Below are 25286 nucleotides of genomic sequence, written 5' to 3'. Positions count from 1 at the left end.
TTCTTCCAGAAGAGCATTTGTGAGCTCAGGCACTGACATGAACTAGAATGTCTGGCTCTAAGTCTCCGCTCTACTTCATCCCAATAGTGTTCTGTGGGTGTAAGGTCAGGACCTTGTGCAGGCCAGTCAAGTTCCTCCACCTGAAACTCGCTCATCCATGTCCTTATGGACCTTGCTTTGTGCACTGGTGCACAGTCACTTTGGAACAGGGAGGGGCCATCCCCAAATTGTTCCCACAAAGTTGGGAGCATGAAATTGTCCAAAATGTCTTGGTATGCTGATGCCTTAAGATTTCCCTTCACTGGAACTAAGGGGCCAAGCCCAACCCTTGGAAAACAACCCCACACCATAATCCCCCCTCCACCAAATGATTTGGAGGGGTGGCCCAATACTTTTGGCAATATAGTGTGGATAGTGTGGAGTTTGGGGTGGAGGAACTTGACTGGCCTGCACCTCAACCTGATAGAACACCTTTGGAATGGATTAGAGCGGAGACTGCGAGTGAGGTCTTCTCATCCAACATGAGTAACTGACCCTACAAATGCGCTTCTGGAAGACTGGTCAAACATTCCCATAGACACACTCCTAAACCTTGTGGACGGCCTTCCCAGAAGAGTTGAAGCTGTTATAGCTGCAAAGGGTGGGCCAGCTCAATATTGAACCATACGGACTAAGACTGGGATGCCATTAAAATTCATGTGTGTGTAAAGGCAGGTGTTCAAAAAAAAATGTCCCAATTTTGGTAATATAGTATATATGCAGTACACTTTGTACTAGCAACCTTATCCACATAGTTCAACTGCAACAATTGTGCAGGGGGTCTAAATATATGGAGTGTGACATTTTCTTATGGCAGTCCATTCTGTTATCGCTAGACATTGGCACAAACAGTCTGTTCCTTCCTGGTTGATTGGGCTTGTGAGATGGACAGGTTCGAACACCTGGAATGCATGATAGCCTGTGAGAATAATAAGACTGATTCTCACAAACTTATATGGACCGTCTGGTCACATTTTCTGTTCTCTTCCAATTTTACGCCCTTTGTAGCTGTGCCTTCTGGGACCTCTCGGGTACTCGGGTATAGGTATCACCCTTCTCCGCCCCATCCTCCCTCCTCGTCCCTATTCCTCCCCCCCTCCCTTTTTTTTAGCTCCTCCTTCTCTTATTATTCTTCTATTTCTTTCTTTTGTACTTCGTCTTCTACTTCTCTATGGACTGGGCAGTAACACTGATGTATGTATGCGCCATTTTAATAATGATCTCTACCATTATAATACTGGATGGTCTATGGTGCTAACTCTGCATATTGATGCTCTGTTAATCTTAATGTGTCTTAATGACCTTTATTTTTATTATATTCATTGCGAGGTCTTGCATTATATTACTTTTATCCATATGTATATTTGACATTATGCCCATTTAATTTACTAGAATTTGACATGTACTTTTATATTTATGTTCTGTATTGTTTCAATACTGAATTAAAAACAGATTCAACATATGGAGTGTAACAGGCACCAGCGTTAGCTTAGGTTCACCACCCAATCCTTTTTTCCAAAACGCACTCACAGGGCACCCACATGGAACTGCATGATGTTGTGGCACCATGTGGTTTCCCGCACGTGAAAAGTTACTGTGTTTTCCAATGCATGGGGATGCCATGAAGAATAAAGCCTCGTACACACGATCGGATTGTTGACCAACAAAACCTTGAAATTTTGGCCGAAGGGCATTGGCCCAAGCTTGTCTTGCATACACATGGCCACACAATCGTTGGCCAACAAATACAAGCGTAGTGATGTACTACGTTGTTTTTCAGCTCTTTAGCGCCACACTTTGGGCTCCTTCTGCTAATTTCGTGTTAGTAGACGTTTGGTGAGTGTTGATTTGCGCTTTTCTTTTCACGCTTTTTATTTAGCGTTTTTCAGTTCGTGTTTTTCATTTTGTGCTTTTCGGTTAGTTTCTGAATGGCCGTTCGTCAACCGAACATGTTGCGGAATCGGAGGAGATAACGTGTTATTTATTATTGGCCTTGGAGTTATTGCTTTGACATTATTTTTTTTGGTTGAATAATGATGATTTGATTTGGTATATTTTCTAGATTTTTGGATGCACTTTTTGGTTAAGTTCTATTGGCAGATAGCATGTCTAATTTTATTTGTTTTCTTTTTTTTAATGCACAATAAAAAAAATTGTGGAGAATAATACTTGGCGATGTGTTTTACTTCATATGACAGTTTGGGAGGAGGCAGTTACATTCTGAAAAATACAATGTAAAATGGACAAGGGACACCAACATAGTTGTATCTTTGATCTTAAAAACTACTGGTATTTGCCCAAATAGAAAAAAAAAGAAAGCATAATAATATTCTTGATATCACTAGAAAAATAAAGGCTTTGAAAATTCGTTTGCAATAACTCCATCAGTATCACCAGCAAAGCAGCTTCATTATTATCCCATTAAAGAAGAAGAGAATTGTGCGCTGCATTTCCAGATTTTCTACGTCACGAATGATAATTCTCCATTACGAACGCTAGTTTACAAGACCGACTGCTTCTTGCTCGTCCTTGCTTCCGACCATGAGTGTTTGTACTTTTGCCCGACGGACTAGTGTACACACGTTCGGAAAATTCGACAACAGACATTTGCCCGCGGAAAATTTATAAACCTGCTAACCAACATTTCTCTACGGAAAGTTGGCCAAAAATTGTCTGATGGAGTGTACACACGGTCGGATTTTCCGCCAACAGCCTGTCATCACACATTTCCCGTCGGAAAATCTGATCGTGCGTATGAGGCTTTACACTTTATTTAGCTACAGCAAAGCCAGGTCCAGACTTTTTTTTTTTTTTCTTTTTAATAATATATACAAGACTTTATTTAGGTATATCCAAAATATTTTTTGTTAGCTTTGGAAAGTGTAAGGAAAGTTTTAAGCCAATGCTTTTTTTCTGTGTCCCATTAGGGCAATTTTCCCTTACTTCCTTGTCAGACACAACAAGAAGGGAGGGAATATCTTTAAAATAAGGGGAAATCTATGCTTAGACAGTTTTTATCAAAACAGGCGATCTCTGTTTTGATGATAATCTCCCCAGTAGTAATACAGAGTGCAATACACATCTGGTAGGGGTCTCTTTCCCCTACGTTATTCAAAACTAACCTTGGCTGAAAAAAAAAAAAAAATCTAACCTTGGCTAAAAAAAAATAAAAGAAAATCTAACCTTGGCTAAAAAAAAAAAAAAAAATCTAACCTTGGCTAAAAAAAGAAAAAAAATCTAACCTTGGCTAAAAAAAAAAAGAAAAAAAAAATCTAACCTTGGCTAAAAAAAAATCTAACCTTGGCTAAAAAAAAAAAAAAAAAAAAATCTAACCTTGGCTAAAAAAAATAAAAAATAAATAAAATCTAACCTTGGCTAAAAAAAAAATAAAAAAAAATAAAATCTAACCTTGGCTAAAACCAATTAATCTTGGTTATATATACCTCACTTGGTGAAACCCTTATTGGGGCAGACCCCTCTGGACAGGGTACCCATATCAGATACTTTATCCATACTATACATATCAGATACTTTACTCTATTCTATATAGATATTCACACCTGTAACTTTGCATGGTCTGTACACATTAATGACTTTGTCTCATGGACTTTTGTAGTACAGGAGAGGTCACTGATAAAAAATGGGGTCACTTGTCCCGCCTGTCATGTGGAAAAGCAAGATCCCTGTGTCCCGGAGAAAGCCATGGCCTGTACAGGTGAAGAAACTCATTGTGTCTTCCAAAATTCAACGATGTATAAAGGTAAATAAACCCAGCTAGCAACATTCCATGTTAGTAAACCTGTCACAAACCCAGACATTTCAAATTAAGAATATGATGAAAAATTGCTAAACAGCCATAAAAATAAACATGTTCCTCAAGCCTGGTCTTTTAGAACATGCAGTTTTGTTCCAAAGTCTTTTTTTGCTGTTCTTTTAATTCAAAGTTTTTTGTTTTATTTGTGTGTTTTGTTTATTTCAAATTCATTTTTATAGGTAAAGTCTAATGGCGCGTACACGCAATCGAATTGTCCGGCAAACTTAGTCCGGCAAACAATCCGGCAAACAATCCGCCGGACTTTCTAACGAACGGACTTGGCCACACACGGACACTCCGAAAGTCCGGCGATTTCTAACGCGATGATGTACAGCATGTACGACGGGACTAGAAAAAGGAAGTTCAATAGCCAGTAGCCAATAGCTTCCGTCTTGTACTTGCTTCTGAGCATGCTTCATTCTTAGTCTGCCGGACTAGCACACTGACGAATGGATTGTCCACTGAAAGCCAAGTCCGGCGGACAAATTTTGAGTCAAAACTATGTTCTAAGTTCGCCGGACTTTACGATGAAAAAAGTCCGCTGGAGCCCACACGCGATCGAATTGTCCAGCGTAATGCGGTCTAGCGGACGATTCGATCGTGTGATCAAGCCAAACCTTGTTTTCTTTTGGGTAGAGTGGTGAAGGTTTAAAGGCCATGTAGACACCAAAACCTTGTGGCCTGTTAAAGATACCACTGAAAGTGTTTTGTTATATCTGTTCCATAAGTGCAAAAAAACTGTAGATTTGCCCAAAAAAAGTGTGAGCTGAAAACATCCTGTACTTTCTGCTTGTACACAAGGCGGATTATGGCGATGAAGAGGAGTTGTTATGGAGATGAGGAGTGATTATGGAGATGAGGAGGGGAAGGAGATGAGGGGTTATGGAAATGGGAAAAGGAGAGAAGATGAGAATGAGTTATGGATATTTCCCTTGTGTCGTGGATTGTAGACTCAGCAATATTGGGGTTCCACAAGTGACAGTTCTCTCACCTTTCTTTTTACTGTCTACACCACTGATTTCAGCTACCAGAGAGTCTTGCCATCTTCAGATGTTTTCTGATGACTCTGCAGAAGTGGGATGTATCAGGGATGGGGAAGAAATTGAGTATAGGACTGTGGTGGAGAACTTTGTCACATGGTGTGAGGTTAATCATCTGTATCTCAATGTGACGAAGACAAAGGAGCTGGTTGTGGATTTCAGAAAGAGGAAGCAACCAGTGACCCCGATCTCTATCTAAGTAGTGTATGTGGAAGTAGTAGAGAGTTATATGTATCTGGGGGTACATATAGACAATAACTCATAACACATAGATAATAAGCTGGACTGGAGCAAGAACACTGAGGTGCTCTATAGGAAGGCCCAGAGCCCCCTCTACTTGTTGAGGAGACTGAGGTCCTTTTACATCTGCCGCACGATGTTGAAGATGTTTTACGAGTGTATGGTGGCCAGCGCTCTCCTGTATGCAGTGGAATGCTGGGGAAGTAGGCTTAGCCCTTATACACAAACGATTGGACATTTCGACAACCAAATCCGTCGGATTTTGTCCGAAACTGTTGCATACACACGGTCGGACAAATTTGTCGAAAAATCCGATCTTTCAGAACGTGATGACGTAATTTCATTACGATGGGACTACGTTCAGGCTAGTAGCCAATAGCTTTGATGTAGGAATTTGATCTGAGCATGCGTGGCACTTTGTCCGATCGGAATTCTCTACACATGATCGGAGTATGTCCGATCGGAGCAGTTTGTCGGAAAATATTTCCAGCAAGTTTGAAAATTTGGTCCGACGGTTATTCCGACGGAAACAGTCCGATGCAGACCACACACAGTCCGATTATCCGACAACACGGTCCGATAGGACACATTCCGATGGATTCTCCGACCGTGTGTAAGGGCTTAGGGTGTTCAATATCAACAGACTCAACAAACTGATTGGTAAGGCCAGTAATTAGATTGTAATTGGAGTCTTTTACAACAGTGTTGGAGGAGAGGAGAATGTTGTTCAAGTTATGTTCAATCTTGGACCACTCCTCCCCCCCTACTCCACTATACGCTGGTCAGTCTGTGGAGTACCATCAGTGGCAGATTGTTACACCCACGATGCACCACAGGGCAACAAAGGAAATCGTTTTTGCCTGTGGTGATCAAGATATATAATTATTTTCTGTGACAGCTAGAGGTGAAGATTTATTTCTGGTTTATGATCAGGATGTTGTGTTGTTTTAATAGTATGTTAGCATTGTGTTAGTTATTATTTGGGGTGGTGTTAGAGAAAGTAGTGTATTATTTGTTTTTGGCAGTTTGATTGTTTTTTTAATCTGTGTTATTTATTCTATGTTGTATTTTAATTGTATGGATGTTTTATTTTAGTGTAGTTATAATTTTGTTTATTTGGTGCTAATGGCTGTTATTGGTAATTTTGTTGTGTTTTTGCATCTTGTTCAGTTTATTTTGTGATCTTGTGTTGTCTGTGTTAAGTGCGTCTGCGTCATAATAATTTCTCAGTTTCCCTTTGGGTTTAATAAAGTATTATGTATCTGTATTCTGTATTCTGTAAAGCATGGGGAGGAGATGAGGTGGTTTTACGGTGATGAGAACAGGGGAGGAGATGAGGAGGAGTGGTTATGGATGTCAGGATGGACATGCCAATAGACAGGATAACTCCTCTGGGCAGACTTCTGTGCACAGGCTAATGCATGTTCCCTCTCATGCTCACAGGAATTGGGCACTGGCTAGTGCATATGCACATACTCACACACACACACACACACACACACACACACACACACACACACACACACGTGTCCTCTCATTTGCGCCTGCATGCATCTGTGACAGATGATGGCGCCAAATGGGCTATTTAAACTCAGCAAGTGCTCAGGATCAGTGCTGCATTGTCTTCAGCCTTCTGTGTCCTGAGAACCTGTGATCCTGTATTCTGTTTCCAGTTACTGACCTGGCTCATCTGACAACTCCCTGAACTCTGTCTGTATGGACCTTGCCTTGCCTCCTGACCACTGCTTCTGCCTGCTCTTTTTCCTACTGTTCCACTGATCGGTTCCTGACCCGGTTTGTACCTTGACCACGCTCCTGCCTTTGGCCCTGTACCTGATCTGTCTTACCTGGCTTTGCTATTCCTCCTGCTGTCACCAGGGCCTACCTCTCTACCGGCTGTGCCTGCTTATCCATTGTCTGCTACCAGTGTATGCCTCACCTGCTAGCTTTTGCCAGTACCAGCCTGCTTTGATATGCTGCTCACCAGCTGCCATCATGCCTGCCTGGTTTATTGAAGACCTCTGGAGACTACCCTGACTGGCATGGACACCTTTTCTACTAGCAGGACATATGGGCACTCATGCCACTCTGCACTCCTGCACCTTCTGTTCACACTATCAGGGGCCCGAGTCAGAGGTGTAAGAGAGGCTTTTGTCATCATATCAAGCTCTACTACCAGGCATGTGCCAGGAGATTAGGAGGGGTTATGGAGATGGACAGGGGGGAAGTAGATGAGAAGGTATGGAGAAGAGGAGATGTCCACAATAATGTCTTATAGTGTGGCATTGCAAACCAGGGTTAAATACACTCCTCAACAGTGTACTTTCAAGAGTACATGTCCAAACGTGCTCACATAGTTACATAGTAGGTAAGGTTGAATCCAGGTCAACCTGTGTGGTGTGTGTGCGCGTGTAGAAAATCATTCCCATATCCCCGTATATTGTTTTAGTTAAGATTCTTTTAAAACTATCCATACTTCCTGTGGATCTCACCAATTATGGAAGAGAGTTCCACATCCTTACCACCCTGATAGTGAAAAGCCCCCTAGCTTAACGTTAAACAACTTCTCTTCCAGTCTCATCGCGTGGCCCCGTGTCCTCCTAGGACTGAATCGTTTGATACTTAAGCTGGGATTTCTGCTATGTTGTAGTCATATTGAGTCACACTGAGGCCCACCTTTATGAATAAGGGAATGTCCAGGTGATTGGTGTCAGACACTTAAGGTGTTGTCACATGTCAACCCTTTCCTATAGCAAGCTATTGAGGCAGTTGGCCAGCTTGAGCACGTACATTTCTCAATTTCTGTTGCATGGTGCAGGTTGGTAACTATAAAGGGCAGGGATGCCTAATGTTGCTATATTACTAGCTACAAGTGCATACTTACTTGGTAATATATATATATATATATATATATATATATATATATATATATATATATATATATATATATATATATATATATATATATATATATATTACATACACACACTAAAATGTTTTGCTATTTTTCAGCATATAATGTATATTCATATGGTTGTGCAACAAAGAACATTTTCAAGAATAACGGAGAATTTGTGAATTCATTCAGCTTACTTACTAGATTTGTAATAAAAGGAATCAGCAGGGAACATCAGCTGCCAGTGGGTGAGTGTAAACTATTTAATTGTGTTGTCTTACATAATAGGTAAAGCTGCAAATACTGAATAAGACAAATTATATATATATACAAATATATATATATATATATATATATATATATATATATATATATATATATATATATATAATTTGTTTTTTGAGTAAAAACTGAGTATGCTAAACTGAGTAAACTTTAACATTTTTGAAAATAGAAAAGAAAAATCCAAAAGGTAATACCATTCGTTGACTTTCACTCCAAATTATATTGAGTAAGCCATCAAAAGACAAAATATGGCCATAGCTGATGTTTTGTGGGCACCTGGATATTACACTTGCCTATATGGCCAAAAGTATCTGGAGACACCTCCAAATGATTGAATTCAGGTATTTCCAGTCTAAGGTACTAGAAACGCTCCAGTGCACAAATACATTTTAGATAATTGTGCTCTTCTAACCAGGTCAGGGGCGGATCCAGAGTCTAATCTCGGGAGGGGCACTGCTATAAAATATGTTTTTTTGGGGGCAATTTATATGGGAAATGGCTGGTATTGGCGCTTCAATCATTACGGCACCATGGTTGTTATGGTGTCAGGATGATTGAAGCGCATTATTTCTATAAATACATTGTAATATAAAATTAAATGGTTCATCTCACCATAATGCAGAATCAGTGGGAGCCCTGAGGATGTCACTTGCCATGTCGCCTGCCACCAAATGTGGATTGTCACTTGTCACCAAATGCGGATTGTTACTTGCCACGTCACCTGCCACACATTGCGGATTGTCACTTGCCACGTAGCCTGCCACACATTGCAGATTGCCACTTGCCATGTCACCTGCCACACATTGCGGATTGTCACTTGCCACGTCGCCTGCCACCAGATGCGGATTGCCACGTAGCCTGCCACACATTGCGGATTGCCACTTGCCACGTCACCTGCCACACATTGCGGATTGTCACTTGCCAAGTTGCCTGACCCACATTGCGGATTGCCACTTGCCACGTCACCTGCCACACATTGGGGATTGTCACTTGCCACGTCACCTGCCACACATTGCGGATTGTGACTTGCCACGTCACCTGCCACACATTGCGGATTGTCACTTGCCACGTCGCCTGCCACCAGATGCGGATTGCCACGTAGCCTGCCACACATTGCGGATTGCCACTTGCCACGTCACCTGCCACACATTGCGGATTGTCACTTGCCAAGTTGCCTGACCCACATTGCGGATTGGCACTTGCCACGTCACCTGCCACACATTGGGGATTGTCACTTGCCACGTCACCTGCCACACATTGCGGATTGTCACTTGCCACGTTGCCTGCCACACATTGCGGATTGCCACTTGCCACGTCACCTGCCACACATTGCGGATTGTGACTTGCCACGTCACCTGCCACACATTGCGGATTGTCACTTGCCACGTCGCCTGCCACCAGATGCGGATTGCCATGTAGCCTGCCACACATTGCGGATTGCCACTTGCCACGTCACCTGCCACACATTGCGGATTGTCACTTGCCAAGTTGCCTGACCCACATTGCGGATTGCCACTTGCCACGTCACCTGCCACACATTGGGGATTGTCACTTGCCACGTCACCTGCCACACATTGCGGATTGTCACTTGCCACGTTGCCTGCCACACATTGCGGATTGCCACTTGCCACGTCACCTGCCACACATTGCGGATTGTCACTTGCCACGTTGCCTGCCACACATTGCGGATTGCCACTTGCCACGTCACCTGCCACACATTGCGGATTGTCACTTGCCACGTTGCCTGCAACATATTGCGGATTGCCACGTAGCCTGCCACACATTGCGGATTGTCACTTGCCACGTCAACTGCCACACATTACGGATTGTCACTTGCCACGTCACCTGCCACACATTGCGGATTGCCACTTGCCACGTAGCCTGCCACACATTGCGGATTGCCACTTGCCACGTCACCTGCCACACATTGCGGATTGCCACTTGCCACGTAGCCTGCCACACATTGCGGATTGTCACCTACTGGTGGTCTTTTGTTGGGTCCCAGAGTGAACATAGGCAGCAGAGAGATGATGCAATCTCTCTGCTGCACACAGCTTCCTACACAGTGAGGGCGGAACTGGAGGGACGCAGGGCAGTGAGAGATGATGTCATCTCCCTGCTCCCTTGCCTGCTGGCTTCCTGATTGGCCAGCAGCCCTCCTAAGCTGCCCAGCTGCCCCCCCCCCTCACCCGTCCACTCAGCGCGGGTACCCGCGGAACCGGCCGCGCGGGTACCCGCGGAACCGGCCGCGCGGGTACCCGCGGAACCGGCCGCGCGGGTACCCGCGGAAACGGCCGCGATTGGACCCGCGGAACCGGCCCGCGGGTACCCGCGGAACCGGCTGCGATTGGACCCGCGGAACCGGCCGCGATTGGACCCGCGGAACCGGCCCGCAGGTACCCGCGGAACCGGCCACGATTGGACTCGCGGAACCGGCCGTTCTGTCATCAGCTGGCGGTATTCTCGGAGGGGGCAATTGACCCGTTGCCCCCCCCCTGGATCCGCCCCTGAACCAGGTAGCAACAGTTTTGGAAGGTCCTTTTCTGTTCTACCATCACTATGCCCCTGTGCAGTGTCGGGACAAGGTCACCTAGAGCCCAGGGCAAACATGCCAAATTGCGCTCCCCCAAGATGTATGAGAATTATGTGTGTAAGTCAAAACCACCTCGCCCCTAATCTGCATGCTCATCCCCTAAGCACCTATCTCAAATCCTCTCTTCCCATATGCTCCAGCACAAATTCCCCCCCCCCCCCAATAACATCTTCCACCTCCAAGCATAAATCCCCCTTTCTGGCACAAATTCCCTTCCACCGATCCCTCATCCTAACACAAATTACCCCTGTAGCACAAATACCGCCAATCATCCCTACTAGCATGAATACCCCCCACCCCAAAAAAAAAGAAAAAAACTATTTCCCCTCTACCATATTACTTTTATAGCACAAAACCTCAAATCCCCCTTCCTAGCACAAATCCTCATCTTCCATCCCCCTATCCAACATAAATTCCACCATATCTCCACTCCTAGCACACCGCCCCAACTTTTTCCTCCTAGAACAATTCTTATCCTGTGCTGTCCCCCAAAATCCTCTTGTCAACACAAATCCCTTCCCCACCATTCTTTTTGTGGTCCCTCCCAACCCCACATGATACCACAGTGCCCCAGGGAAGCTGCCCCTCCTGTACACCCCTTGTCCCGGCCCTGCCACCATGCCAGGGCCAGCTAAATAAAGATATGGTTTGATGAATTTGGTGCAACAACTCCAATAGCCTGGACAGGGGCCTGATCTCAACACTTTTGGACATCTCTGGGATTATTTGAAATGCCACTTGTGAGCCACGTCTTCTCATCTAATACCAATACCTGATCTCACAAATGTTCTTTTGGCTGAATGGACATACATTCTCCCGGACATTCTCCAAGATCTTGTAGAAAGTCTTATGAGAATAGTGGATGATGTTATAGCTGGAAATGGAGGCAGCTCCATATTAACGCCCAAGGTTTTGGAATTGGGGGACTAACAAGCTTGTTGGCCATATAGTGTATCTTGCTGCTATCTCTGGGTAACACAGTACAACACTTCATTTCTAATCTTTGCAAATATGTACTTCCTTCTCGAAAGGATAAATAAGGTAGATCACTATTTACTGTCCCCTGTTGCCTTGAATTGTTATTTTTGTTTAAAAAAAAGTTTATTGGTTTTCAAAAAGACATATAACAGGAGTTCACTCGGGAGCCGATGCACGTGCCCAGCCGGCCGCGATGTCTTGTCACAGAGCAGAGACGTGGATCTGTGTCTATAAACACACAGATGCATGTCCTGTCAGAGCAGAGGAGACCGATCGTGTGTTCCTTGTATATAGGGACACTGATCGGTCACCTCCCCCAGTCAGTCTCCTCCCCCCACAGTTAGAATCACTTCCTAGGTAACACATTTAACCCCTTGATCGCCCCCTAGTGTTAACCCCTTCCCTGCCAGTGACATTTATACAGTAATCAGTGCATATTTATAGCACTGATCGCTGTATAATTGTCAATGGTCCCAAAATAGTGTCAAAAGTGTCCGATCTGCCTGTCGCAATATCACAGTCCTGCCAAAAATCATAGATCGCCGCCATTACTAGTAAAAAAAAAAATAATAATAATGAAAATAATAAACGTTTGCACAAACCAACCAATATACACTTATTGCGATTTTTTTTTTTTTTTACCAAAAATATGTAAAAGAATACATATGGGCCTAAACTGAAGAAGAATTATTCTTTTTTTTTTTATTTGGATATTTATTATAGCAAAAAGTAAATAATATTGGGGGTTATTTACGAAAGGTAAATCCGCTTTGCACTGCAAATGCACTTGGAAGTGCAGTCGCTCTAAATCTAAGGTGTAGATCTGAAAGGAGTGGAAGCTCTGCTGATTTTATCATCCAATCATGTGCAAGCTAAAATGCTGTTTTTTATTTTCCTTGCATGTCCCCCTCCGATCTACAGTGACTTTACTTCCAGGCGCACGTTCAGTGCACTTGCAGTGCAAAGTGGATTTGCCTTTAGTAAATAAACCCCATTGCGTTTTTTTTCAAAATTGTTGCTCTTTTTATGTTTATAGCGCAAAAAATAAAGACTGCAGAGGTGATCAAATACCACTAAAAGAAAGCTCTATTTGTGGGGAAAAAAATTATCAAAATTTCATATGGGTGCAGTGTTGCATGACCGGGCAATTGTCATTCAAAATGTTACAGTGCTGAAAGCTGAAAATTGGTCTGGGCAGGAAGGGGGTGAAAATGTCCAGTACTAAAGTAGTTAAACAAAGTTATAGAAAGAGAAATCATTCTGCACAAAAGTATTTTTTAATAAGATGTTGCATGGGAAAATATTTTCTTTTGACCTTGCAGGAAACTTCTTGTGGTGCCATGAGTGCCAAGATGCTAAATCTTCTTCTTGTGCCAAGTATCAGGTTTTGTGTCAACCGGATAATGATGTGTGCCTTACAGAAATGAGAAGGATTACAGAAGGTAAGCTACTCAAGATTTTGTCTGGAGATGACTGGACATTGCACCTTTTTGTAAATTATGAGGCCGCATACACACGCGCGGACTGTTCGCCCAACCTTGTTCGTCAAACAGTTTGACAAACAGTCCGCTCAAAATTAGCATGAACGGACTTGACCACACACGATGAACGAACAGTCCGCTGAAACCGTGCGCGATGACGTGAACGGCACGTACGACGGGACTAGAAAAATGACGTCCTATACACTGCAATGCAACCTTCGGCGTGTAAATCCTTTCTGAGCATGCGCGGAACTTAGTTTGACGAACAAGCCTACACACGAGCGGACTGTCCGCTCAAACCAAGTTTCAGCGGACAGTTTTACGGAAATTCCGAAAAACTTTGTTCGTCAGACTGTCCGCTGAAACTGTCAAACTGACAAAGTTGGGCGCACAGTCCGCCCGCGTGTACGCGGCCTGAGAGCAGAATACCTGATCTCATATGGTTTACATAAAGGATATAACATATTGCTAGGTTGAATTAGATGGACTTGTTTCGTTTTTCAACCTATGTAATTACATCTTTGCCAAATTTGCCAAGTAAGCCAACAATATATGGACTAAAATTTGTGTGAAGCAAGTTTTGGAATTATAGAAAAAAAGAGTAGGGCGGTTAGTAAGAAGTCCAGTATTCCCAATTATACTCAAATATATGCATGGTATCAAATATAGTGTGATGAATTCTCTTTATCAGCTTAATGGCTTCCATCCTTTGTGTTACTTGGGAGCAGGAAGCTGAGAGAGGGTTAAAGCCCAATGAATGGCAATAAAAAGAGTATGCGTAATGCTACGTACACACGACTGGACTTTTCGAGGGACTAGGTCTGACGGTCTTTCCAACGGACTTTCAGCAGAGTTCCGATGGACTTTCCGAATGAATGGACTTGGCCACACACAATCACACCAAAGTCAAACGGATTCGGCTGTGATGACGTACGACCGGACTAGAATAAGGAAGTTCAGTAGCCAATAGCTGCCCTAGCGTCGGTTTTTGTCCGTCGGACTAGCATACACACGAACAAATTTCTTGGTCCAGCGGAGTTCCGGTGGAAAAATTTAAAGTATGTTCTATTTCTAAAGTCCGCCGGATTTTTGGCAAGCAAAGGTCCGATGGAGTCCACACACGATCGAATTGTCCGTCGGACCTTTGCTGTCAAAAAGTCTGGTCGTGTGTACGCGGCATAAGTCTCAGTTCAGGGTTTGACACCTCAGGGATTGTAGTAAAAAAGAGACACATGGGCGCCATCAAGGTGTTTTAAGCCTGTAATTTGGGGCACCTTGATGGCTGCTTTTTGGCAGATGGGCCAAAGAGCCATAAAGCTCCAAAATGTTTGGGGAAAAGTACCTAGATCTATGCAGTCCCTAAAGCATGTGTCACCCACCCCAGGGATAAGGTACCATTGTGTATGTCATTTCACCACCATTTCTTCAATATCTATTGATTGAGTGCTTTTGTGCATATTTAATAGCATCTCCAACCTGTTCTTGACAGAGTAATCTACTCCTAGCTCCCAATGAACCATCAAGGAGGAATTATCTATGGAATGTATCCCTTTAATATTTTTTTATTAAAAATGTATAGGGTATAAATAGTACCACATCTCTGGAGGAATTCAAGGAGAGGTACAGCCAAAGCTGTACTTCTCCTGCGGATCACAGGAGTGCAGTTCGTTCTGCACTTCTGTGACCCATTTTCAGCAGACAGCTGGCTGAAGTCTGCAGTCACAGAGCCGGTCCAGGCTAAGGAAAGATTGCAACCATATGGTCGGGATCTGCTCACTTACCTGAACCAACACCCGGCTCAGCCTCCCAGTGAGCATGAGAGGCAGGGGGCAAAGCAGACAGTCAGCAGCTCTTTGCTCAGGAAGCTGCAGTGGCGATTGATCGTTTGGTTCTCAGTGTTAGAGCCGGTGGGGGACAAAGGCCGCATTGGACATAGTTTGTACTGTTGAAATATTGGTGAGTTGACACACTGGACACATTGGCTGCCATGGTGTCCACTACACCCCTGTGCCTTTAAGGAAGGGTGGGATCCCTCCAGGCTCACCTGCTCTCTGCCTATCTGGTAAAATGCATGTACTTCCACTGTGGAGGCTCTTAAAATTTAAAGTTAGGACTACAGAATACAGGGGTGCCTTGAAGGGTCTCTGCAGCTTATGCATGTATCAAATGTGTGCAAACTAAACCCCTGTTTTTAACACATACTGTGAGACAGGATCATTTGGTTGGTTGGAGACTGGTCGGTAAGTTGAGTTTTGAATCGCTTTGGATTTGTTTTGCATGCAATGCCCTTCCATGTGCTCCTTGCTGCAAAGGCCAGTTGTAGGTGGAGGCAGTGGTCATTTGTTTGTATTCTATGGAGGGTTACAAGAAGGGTAATTGTTAGGGCTACAGGGAGGGTTAGTTAGCTATTGCTCTCCACACTCAGAGCTCTGCACCAACCCACCAGAGCCAATGTCCATTGCTGAAAGATAAAGTATCAATTATAGGGGTTTATGTGTGTCTTTGGAGGCTTTTTAAACATGAACCCTCATTTATAGATTTTGGTAAATTGCAGGACCCATGCATAAGGATGGAAGCCATCCTCTCACTGGATTGCTTATCAAAGGTTAGTCTTAAATCTGGGAATTCCATTGTCTTGTTTTTCATTCTTCAGATCCAAGCCGGAAATTAACAATGCAAACGGTCAAAAGATGTGGGAATTCTGATGAATGTAATATAGATGGCACCCTAACTGGTCGAGGAATAACATTAACCATCAAAACATTAACCATCAAAACATCTTGCTGCGAAACAGACATGTGTAACGCCCCAGATGGTTCATGTAAGATCATTTCTTTACATCATTTTATCATCTATGATTAAAACAGTAGCTTTGTTCCAAAATGTCCTCATTACATAGTCCCTCTTCTGGAGCTTACTCCCTCTGCCCATCTTTCTTCCCCAGATTGCCTTTTTTTAATGTTTTAATAAATACAATCTTTCTCAATCTTTTTCTTTTCTCTTAATGTTTAAAGTCTAATCAAAAAGGTAAAGAAATCTATTTCTGACTATAATTATTCCAGCAAGATATTTTAAATCCAGTCTATTACATAAAAAGAATAGAGTCACCCATCAGAATAAACACAAATACTATGTATCAAAAGTTTGACTATATAAATAAATAATTGCATCATTGTATAAAGTCTACCCCAGGGGTTGGCAACCCCTGGCACGCATGCCAGACACGGTACATTGCTGCATTTATGTTGGCACACAAAGGCTTGAGATACCCGACACATCAACACAGCCAGCTGACGGATGCTTGCGGCTGGCAAGGATGTGATTGACAACAATCGGAATGAACTAGAAGTGAACTGGACTTTTAACACTATTGTTTTCCAGGATGATTGTAAGAACAGGCCTTTTCTGCAGTTTGTTTGGAAGTAACTTCGATGAAGGTGGAGTTTTTAGACCCCCAAATTTTGTTGGATACTTTTTGAGTTATCCTCCAGACTTTTATTGGAATAAAGTTGTATCTCAACCTCCTAGCAGTGTGTGGGGAAGATGCAGCGTGCTGCAGTGGCAGTGATTACACAAACTTTGGTTGTATTAATGCAGAATACAGTAATTCACAACAGACCTGGTAACTGCTGGGAAACACTCATAGCATGTAATGCCGCGTACACATGATCGGAATTTTGGTTGGAAAAAGCTCTGATGGTTTTCCCAACGGAATGCCAATGGGATTTCCCTCAAGCTGTCTTGCGTACACATGATCACACCAAATTCCGACCGTCAAGAAAGCGGTGGCGTACAACATGTACGACGAAACTAGAAAAGGGAAGTTCAATACCCAGTAGCCAATAGCTTCCATCTCCTATCAGTTGAATCTGAGCATGCGTGAGTTTTTGCACAACAGAATTGCATACACACGATCAGAATTTCAATTTTGCGATGAAAATCTCTCATCTGTCTTTTGCTGGCCAAAATTCCAATTGTTTGTAGGTGGCATAACAGTAATGTGTAGCAGAGCAGGTCTCAAATGTGCCATCAGCGTCTGTCTTGAGGGGCAGAATGCAGCCTGGACAGTCCAAAAATCTGGAGGTCTTCAGGCAGAATGGCATGTCCCTATACTATCCCTATACTATCCCTACTCATCAGAAACCTTTCCCTGCCACTAATCACTGCCGCTGTCAGACAAATGACCTATCCCTACACTACCCACGCATGAAATGGGCAACAAGCCTAGAAGCCAGGGTCTCGAATAGGCTCTGTGACTCAAGATATCTGTGTGTGCCACTCAGGCCAGTGCTACTCAGGCTTGGTTGGTGTGGGGTGTAAGTGTGAGTTCCTCTGCATCTGCTGCTGGGAGTGCTGGATGGGGATGGAGCCCACCCTGGCTCCTACAATGGCTCAAGAAAGAAAAGGGTGGTCCCTAATGGTGCACATCCACAAAATCCTGTAGAGGTGGAAGGAGTGGCAACCCCAGCCTGGAACTACCAGGCCATGCCCCCGAATAGGTTCTGCCTGACCCAAGATGGCTCTAGAGTCACATGGGGTGGCAGCATGCAATCAGATAACTTTCCCAGTGGCACTGGAAACCATAGAGGAAACATGTTCCTCTCAACTTCCTCTCCCCTGCTATACTGCTGCAGTCGAGTGCCACCTGCAGAGGAAAACGTAGATTGCACCTGCGTACAAGTGGTGTGGTGCTTCAATTTCCATTTTTGTTACACTACAAGCCTAGGAGACTATGGAAATCCTCTGGGTTTTAGATGCTCCTTGCCCGGGAACCAAACCATTTACATCAACACTTTAAGATAGCAATACCACTGGGATAACCTAAGTATCCAGCATTATTTTTCTAATTTCCTCAAGTGAAAAGATAAAGAGTCATGTGGTGTAATAATTCTAATGTCCACCAGGGTCTCTGAAGAGGAAAAAACCGAATGGGAAAATGTGTCCTATTTACTCCTCCTTACATAAGGACTATCCAGAGTTGGATGTTGTCCAGTGCACCGGTGATGAAACTCGTTGTGTTAACTTTACATCCTTAATAACTGAAGGTAGGTGAGTCTGATTTAATAAATCTTTGGACAGAGGACATAGTGAAGTCATCACATTTGGAAAAGGGCTTAAAGAGTATATCCAGGCAAAATAAAATAAAACATTTAGTATATTCCTCAATGTTTTATCACTTGTTCCAGCATGCATAGAAAAATGCCCTCCTAATTCCTGATCTAGGCTTTCAACACACAGGTCTTCTGTGTTGTTAGCCCTGCCCAGTTGTCTTTTGCTTAACTACATAACTCCTGTCTATTGGTCAGACTTTTACAACCTAAAGGTTAATCATTCTGTAATCCAACATAATAACTTAGAGCAGTGGTCCCCAAACTTTTTGGCATCGGGACCGTCGGAAGAAAATTGTGACAAGGCCCGGTTTTGTGTGGCCCATGGGGGGGGGTAAGCGATTTTTCGTGGCCAGTTTGTCAGCACTTTATATTATTGCATTGTAGTAATTAATAAAATAGTACAACTCACCATAATGCAGAATTAGTGGGACCCCTGAGTGTGTTACTTGCCACGTTACCTGCCAACAGATGCGGAATGTCACTTGCCATGTCACCTACCACGTTGCCTCTCACCAGATGTGGAATGTCACTTGCCACGTCACCTGTTATGTTGCCTCTCACCAGATGCGGCATGTCACTTGCCACATCACCTGCCACGTTGCCTGTGACCAGATGCAGAATGTCACTTGCCATGTCACCTGCCACATTGCCTGTCACTAGATGTGGATTGTCACTTGCCACATCATCTGCCACGTTGCCTCTCACCAGATGCAGAATGTCACTTGCCATGTTGTCTGCCACAAGATGCGGAATGTCCCTTGCCACGTCACCTGTCGCGTTGCCTGTCACCAGATGTGGACTGTCACTTGCCACACAGCCTGCCACTGCATTGGTGGCAGCACTGGTCCATCTAGCATAGAAGGGCGCCGTGTGAAGGCAGGAGAGCAGTGAGAGATGATATCATCTGCTCCCTGCTGCACTTCCGACATTGAGGCTGACAGGGTGGAAGAGCAGCGATGCAGGGGGTGGAGAAAGATGATGTCACCTGCCATGTTGCCTTCCCGCTCGCTATCTCTTCCACCCGGTGCTTACATGCTGGCCGCCCATGCCCGCGGCCCCACTGAAGAAAGGCCACGGCCTGGTAGTGGGCCGCAGCCCGGGGGTTGACGACCCCTGACTTAGAGGACTAAATAGCCTTCAGTCCATATCGCTCCTAACCTCACATGCAACAAATTTCAGTCCTGAAAAAGTATTTGGAAGAATGGGGTACTGTCTTTTTTTTTTACTTGGAGTTTTTTTCTGTTCTGAAACAAACTGAACCCAAATATCTCAAACCCAAGGTTATTGTATGCAATTATAGGAGCGAAACATGATTTTCTGTATTTGCACAACAAATGTAATTTATATAGTCTGGATCTCCATCCGACTTGGTTAAGGCGATAACAAATACTTTTTGACCTTTCTATATTTTAAGGGTCAAAATTGTATGGTGAGCTGTTTTTTTAAGATGTGGTGGCACAACATGTGTGAATATAGCTTTTTTTTTTCATGGATTTGGATCTCTACAGTTTGATATACAGTATAAGAGACATGTTGTGCACACTTTGCACATGTTTTTTTTTTTTAGATGTATTTTACTATAAATTTAAATCCTATCTTTACCCATTAGAAATAAAAATAAATCAGCACAAGTAATTTACTTTCTGTGAAATACACTATATTACCAAAAGTATTGGAGTGCCTGCCTTTAGGCTCGGTTCACACCGGAAATGGCTGCGGATCATACCAGAATGCTATGAATCCCTGTTCTCCATTGCAGGGATGAATCAGAGCCGGATCTTTGCCTGAATTTGGCCGTGAAACAAAGCCAAAGATGCTCCGCAGCTGCTCCCTAGATATGTGAACCGGCTCCATAGAGAGCCTGTTACAATCTCCTGCTATACAGATTGGATGCGGGGAAGCCTGCATCCAATTTTCAGAGGTGTGAACCCAGCCTCACATGCACATGAACTTTAATGGCATCCCAGTCTTAGTCCGTAGGGTTTAATATTGAGTTGGCCCACCCTTTGCAGCTATACAAGCTTCAACTCTCTTTGGAAGGCTGTACAAGCTTCAACTCTTCTGTGAAGGCTGTCCACAAGTTTTAGGAGTGTGTCTATGGGAATGTTTGACCATTCTTCCAGAAGCACATTTGTAAGGTCAGGTACTGATGTGGTTAAGAAGGCCTGGCTCACAGTCTCCACTCTAATTCATACCAAAGGTGTTCTATCGAGTGCAGATCAGTTAAGTTCCTCCACCCCAAACTCGTTCATCCATGTCTTTATGGACCTACCTTGCTTTGTGCACTGGTGTGTAGTCATGTTGAAACAGGAAGGATCCATCCCCAAACTGTTCCCATAAAGTTGGGAGCATGAAATTGTCCAGAATGTCTTGGTCTGCTGATGCCTTAAGAGTTCCCTTTACTGGAACTAAGCGGTCCAACCCCTGAAAAACAACCCCACACCATAATCCCTCCTCCGCCAAATGATTTGGACCAGTGTACAAAGCAAGGTCCTTAAAGATATGGATGAGCGAGTTTGGGGTGGAGGAACTTTTCTGGCCCACACAGAGTCTGGTACCTGACCTCACGAATGCGCTTCTGAAAGAATGGTCAAACATTCCCATAGACACACTCCGAAACCTTGTGGACGGCCTTCCCAGAAGAGTTGAAGTTGTTATTATAGCTGCAAAGGGTGGGCCAACTCAGTATTGAACCACATGGACTAAGACTGGATTGCCATTAAAGTTCATGTGCATGTAAAGGCAGTCATCCCAATACATTTGATAATATAGTGTATGTCTCTGCTGTGTCCCCTGTTCACCGAAATCTTCCTCCTGTACCACACCCCTCCTGCTGTAAACTTCTAGTGTGGCATGGGCTAATAGAACTAAGTGGCTGTCACAGGGTCTCATCAAGCGTGTCCAAATCTGCTCATCCTATCTATCCAGCTCCTCCATTCATTGAAGCTTTACTGCAGCCACTATAATAGAAATACAACCTATGAATGGAGGGGGCGAACCTATCTATCATCCACCTATCCTCCATTCATCAATCATGAAGATTTCAGATAAGGAAGACAAAGCAGCACAATGGACATATCACACTGAAGGTAAGTAATGCCTCTTCATTTAGGCTTCATTTAGAACTTGTTTACTCGTTTAGCACTTAAAGAGGAACTTCAGCCAATTTTGTGTTTATTCAGGCCGGGTTCACAGATATGCGGGTCCAGTTTCTGTGCAAAATCCAGAGCGGTTTCCATTCAGCAGTTCAGGTGCGATTCAAGTGCGAATTAGACATTTAAGTCGCACCTGAACCAGACTGAAAAACACACAGGACCCTTTTTTAATTCGCACCACAACCCTGCCGCTCTGCGAGGATATCATTTGGACGAAACGTGCATTGAGTGGGGCAGGGACGCTGATGATATCGCGTGTAGTTTGCACTAACCTACTTTGCAATTTCATTTGTATACTTGCACAATTATGCAATCAATTATTAGTAGGAATATTTGTTTGATTTAATTTATACTATAGCACTGAACACTTTTTATGTTGTAGAGGACTTGCACTAATCTGTCGTTTACCCATCTAATTACTTATGGATATGGTCAATAATTGAGAAATCTGCAGTCCATTTACAATATGTGCACATACCAACCTGTGGCACTGTTATCTTGTTATATCAATTCGCACCACAATCAGCCCGCATATACAGTATATGAATCAGCTCCATTGAAAGCCGGTCTGGTTCCCATGTTATGCAAATCGGATTCAGTTCAAAATGCATCCGATTTTCAAATATGTGAACACAGCCTAAAAGTCAGCAGCTACAAAAACTTTAGCTGTTGACTTTTACAAACAGACACTCACCTGTCCGGGGATCCAGCAATGTGTTCACACAAGCTATCCCTTCCCTTTTGTCTTCTCTCCCAGGTGCCGGCACCTCAACTGTGGGCGCCCAGTTGCAACAGCTTGAGGCTTCACAGCCTAGTGCCCACTGCACGAGCCATGCTGAACATTGTGAATGGTCCCGCAGTCTTCTGGGACCTGTGACGTGCCCCAGATGACTGCAGGGAGGGTGAAGAAGAGGAGAAGTTCCGGTGGGATCGCTTAGGTGATCCGGGTGGAAGTGGGAGCAGTTACCTGTCAAAGCCAGGTATCTGCCCCACCCCCCAAAAAAATGTGTTGGAAAAGGAGGTGGGGAGGAGGCCTTAAAGCTGAACATCCCCTTTTGGATGGAGATTCTTAGTAAAAAAAATTCCATTTGCAGTTGTCTAAAAAGGTTATTCCCCTCACTTCATGTTGTGTCTCTGGAACAGGAAGTGAATGAAAATCTCCCCAATTGGGCTCGAACAGCGAAATATGCTGTAACCCCCAAATATATATATATATATATATATATATATATATATATATATATATATATATATATATATATATATATATACTGTATATATATATATATATTTTTTTTTTACATAAATGTTTAAAATGTAATTTTTTTTAACACTTATTCCGTCATTTTCCACCATTTTCTTTGAACAGGATCTATTTCTAGAGAGGAATTGTTGCATGGATGTGCCATGGAGAGCATTTGTGAAAATAAACTCATCAAAGAATACCGATCTACCAGTAATAAGATGTTAGTAAAGAATGATATTATATGTAGTAATGGCATGACAATTATGTTTTTTCTTCACCATCTGATAATATTTTGCATTGCTGCTCTGGCCGTGCTAAGAGACTGATCATCATTCTAGTTAAATAAAAATAAAAGCAAAGGCGATGGTAGGTTTCCTTCTAGCAACTAATTCCAAAACTAGCTATGGATTTTGAAGAGGTATTGAAGAAATGCAAGGAAACACTTGATACACATACAATTTTTAAAATAAATTATATACATAAATATAATTTGAAATAATTTGGAATATAATTTTAAACTTAATTAATTGTGTATGTTAAAATGTTAAATGAAATGCAATAAAATGATCAAATATTATGGCAGAGGGTCTCCTACAGAACAGATGAGTATAATTTGCACATCTACCACCAGGGCCTCTGATAGAAATCATGGGGCCCGTACAGTCTACCTGATGGGGCCCCCTTCAGCTCCACCACTGGCCCTGCCCATGGTCCCTCCTTCAGCCCCGCCCTGCCCCTGGCCCCTCCCCTGACCCCGCCTTTAAACAAAGTGCAGGTTTGTCTACAAGTGATAGGCATGGGTGGCACTGTCTGCAGCACATTGCGGCATTGGCGGCATGGGTGGCAATGTCTGCAGCACATTACGGCATTGGCGGCACTGTCTGTAGCACATTATGGCATTGGTGGCATGGGTGACACTGTCTGTAGCATATTACGGCATTGGCGGCACGGGTGGCACTGTCTCTGCAGGCAGCACTTGCGTTTATCTGCTTTGCTTGCCCGGGCCCCCCTGCTGGTCAGGCCCGGTACAACAGGGCCAGTTGTACTGGCCTATCAGCAGCCCTGTCTACCACTGATCCACTCTTCAACTACTATATAATAAAGCTGAAGTTGAATCTGATTATTCCTTGCCTTCCTTGGTTCCTCCCCCAACCTCTTCATCAACATGCTAATGTTTAAGGTTTAAATGAAACCCTTAGTTTTTCTCTCTGGTAACAGATGGCAGCTGTCAGAATACAATAACCAACAGGGGAGCTTCCTCCATCCATGGAAGAATCCATACATCTAAGCCCCTGTACACACGGTCGGACATTCTGCCAACCAAATCCGTTGGATTTTGTCCGACGGATTTTGTCCGACGGATTGTGTCCGAAACTGTTGCATACACACGGTCGGACCAAGTTGTCGGAAAATCCGATCGTTCAGAACGTGATGACGTTATTTCGTTACGACGGGACTACGTTCAGGCTAGTAGCCAATAGCTTTGGTGTAGGAATTTGATCTGAGCATGCGTGGCACTTTGTCCGATCTGAATTCTCTACACATGATCGGAGTATGTCCGATCGGACCAGTTTGTTGGAAAATATTTCCAACAAGTTGGAAAATTGGGTCCGACGGATATTCCGACGGAATCAGTCCGATGCATACCACACACAGTCAGATTATCCGACAACACGGTCCGATAGGACACATTCCGACGAATTCTCCGACCGTGTGTACAAGGGCTAAGAGTATGGCCAGCCTTAGAATGCTTTGTATATTCTGAATAAACTTTTCCTTGGCTGGATTAAAAATAGGTTTATGACAATGAATAAAAATATAACCCAGACTTTAGTCTCGCTTGGCTTGTCATGGCACAGGTAATAACAATAAAGTCAAAACTTATTTTAATACTGTATTGCAAGATGTAGTGCTAATAGGCTTTTTGCTGACTTGCCTTCACAACTTGTAAATGCAGATAGGTATACTATATACAGCAGTAGTATTACAATTTTGATGTATTTAGCAGACAAAATTGTAGACTTATTTCAGCAGATAAGGATGTACCGCATATGGTTCTGCTGTATAAATTTACAAAGGCATCCAAATCATGGGTTTAAACCGCTCTAATACTGTGAGAATGCCTTAGAATAACCACACACAGGTCCAAACTCACCAAGGTCCACCAAAGTTTAATTCTTGTCTATCTCGGTAGCATTACTAGGTCCGAATCCAGATAGGTAGGTAAAAAGTATCATGGTTCATATGGAATTTTAAAGATGAATTTAGGAGCATACATTAGTCCCATATTGACTCTAGCATCCCTGTGAATAGGGTTGTAAACATGTATCCACAGTCTCTTGGCCATTATAGCTGATCCATAAAGGTCAAACTGTGAAGCTTCAGTGGTTACAGTGAGCCTGTCTTCC

The 25286-nt window shown here is 43.5% G+C and overlaps 1 protein-coding gene across 2 annotated transcripts in view; it reads left to right on the top strand.

Moving 5' to 3' along the window:
- LOC143933722 (uncharacterized) overlaps positions 1–24105 on the top strand; it is a 37484-nt gene extending 13379 nt beyond the window's left edge. Inside the window, exons 4-9 of one of the 2 annotated variants that reach the window (XM_077456717.1) lie at positions 3656–3799; positions 8146–8277; positions 13208–13327; positions 16020–16187; positions 18271–18411; positions 23002–24102. In XM_077456717.1, coding sequence (XP_077312843.1) covers positions 3656–3799; positions 8146–8277; positions 13208–13327; positions 16020–16187; positions 18271–18411; positions 23002–23204 — 908 coding nt within the window. In that variant the 3' untranslated portion in view covers positions 23205–24102. Of the gene's footprint in view, positions 1–3655; positions 3800–8145; positions 8278–13207; positions 13328–16019; positions 16188–18270; positions 18412–23001 lie in introns of both variants that reach the window. The other variant, XM_077456719.1, reaches the window with a different exon arrangement.
- The last annotated feature ends 1181 nt before the right edge of the window (positions 24106–25286 follow it).

The sequence above is a fragment of the Lithobates pipiens genome, unplaced genomic scaffold, assembly GCF_037356315.1.
Source record: "Lithobates pipiens isolate NorthernLeopardFrog02 unplaced genomic scaffold, aLitPip1_a1.2 Scaffold_27, whole genome shotgun sequence".
Taxonomy (NCBI): Eukaryota; Metazoa; Chordata; class Amphibia; order Anura; family Ranidae; genus Lithobates; species Lithobates pipiens.
The sequence above is the reverse complement of the archived record's forward strand: the minus strand, read 5'-3'. Positions and strand labels throughout refer to the sequence as shown.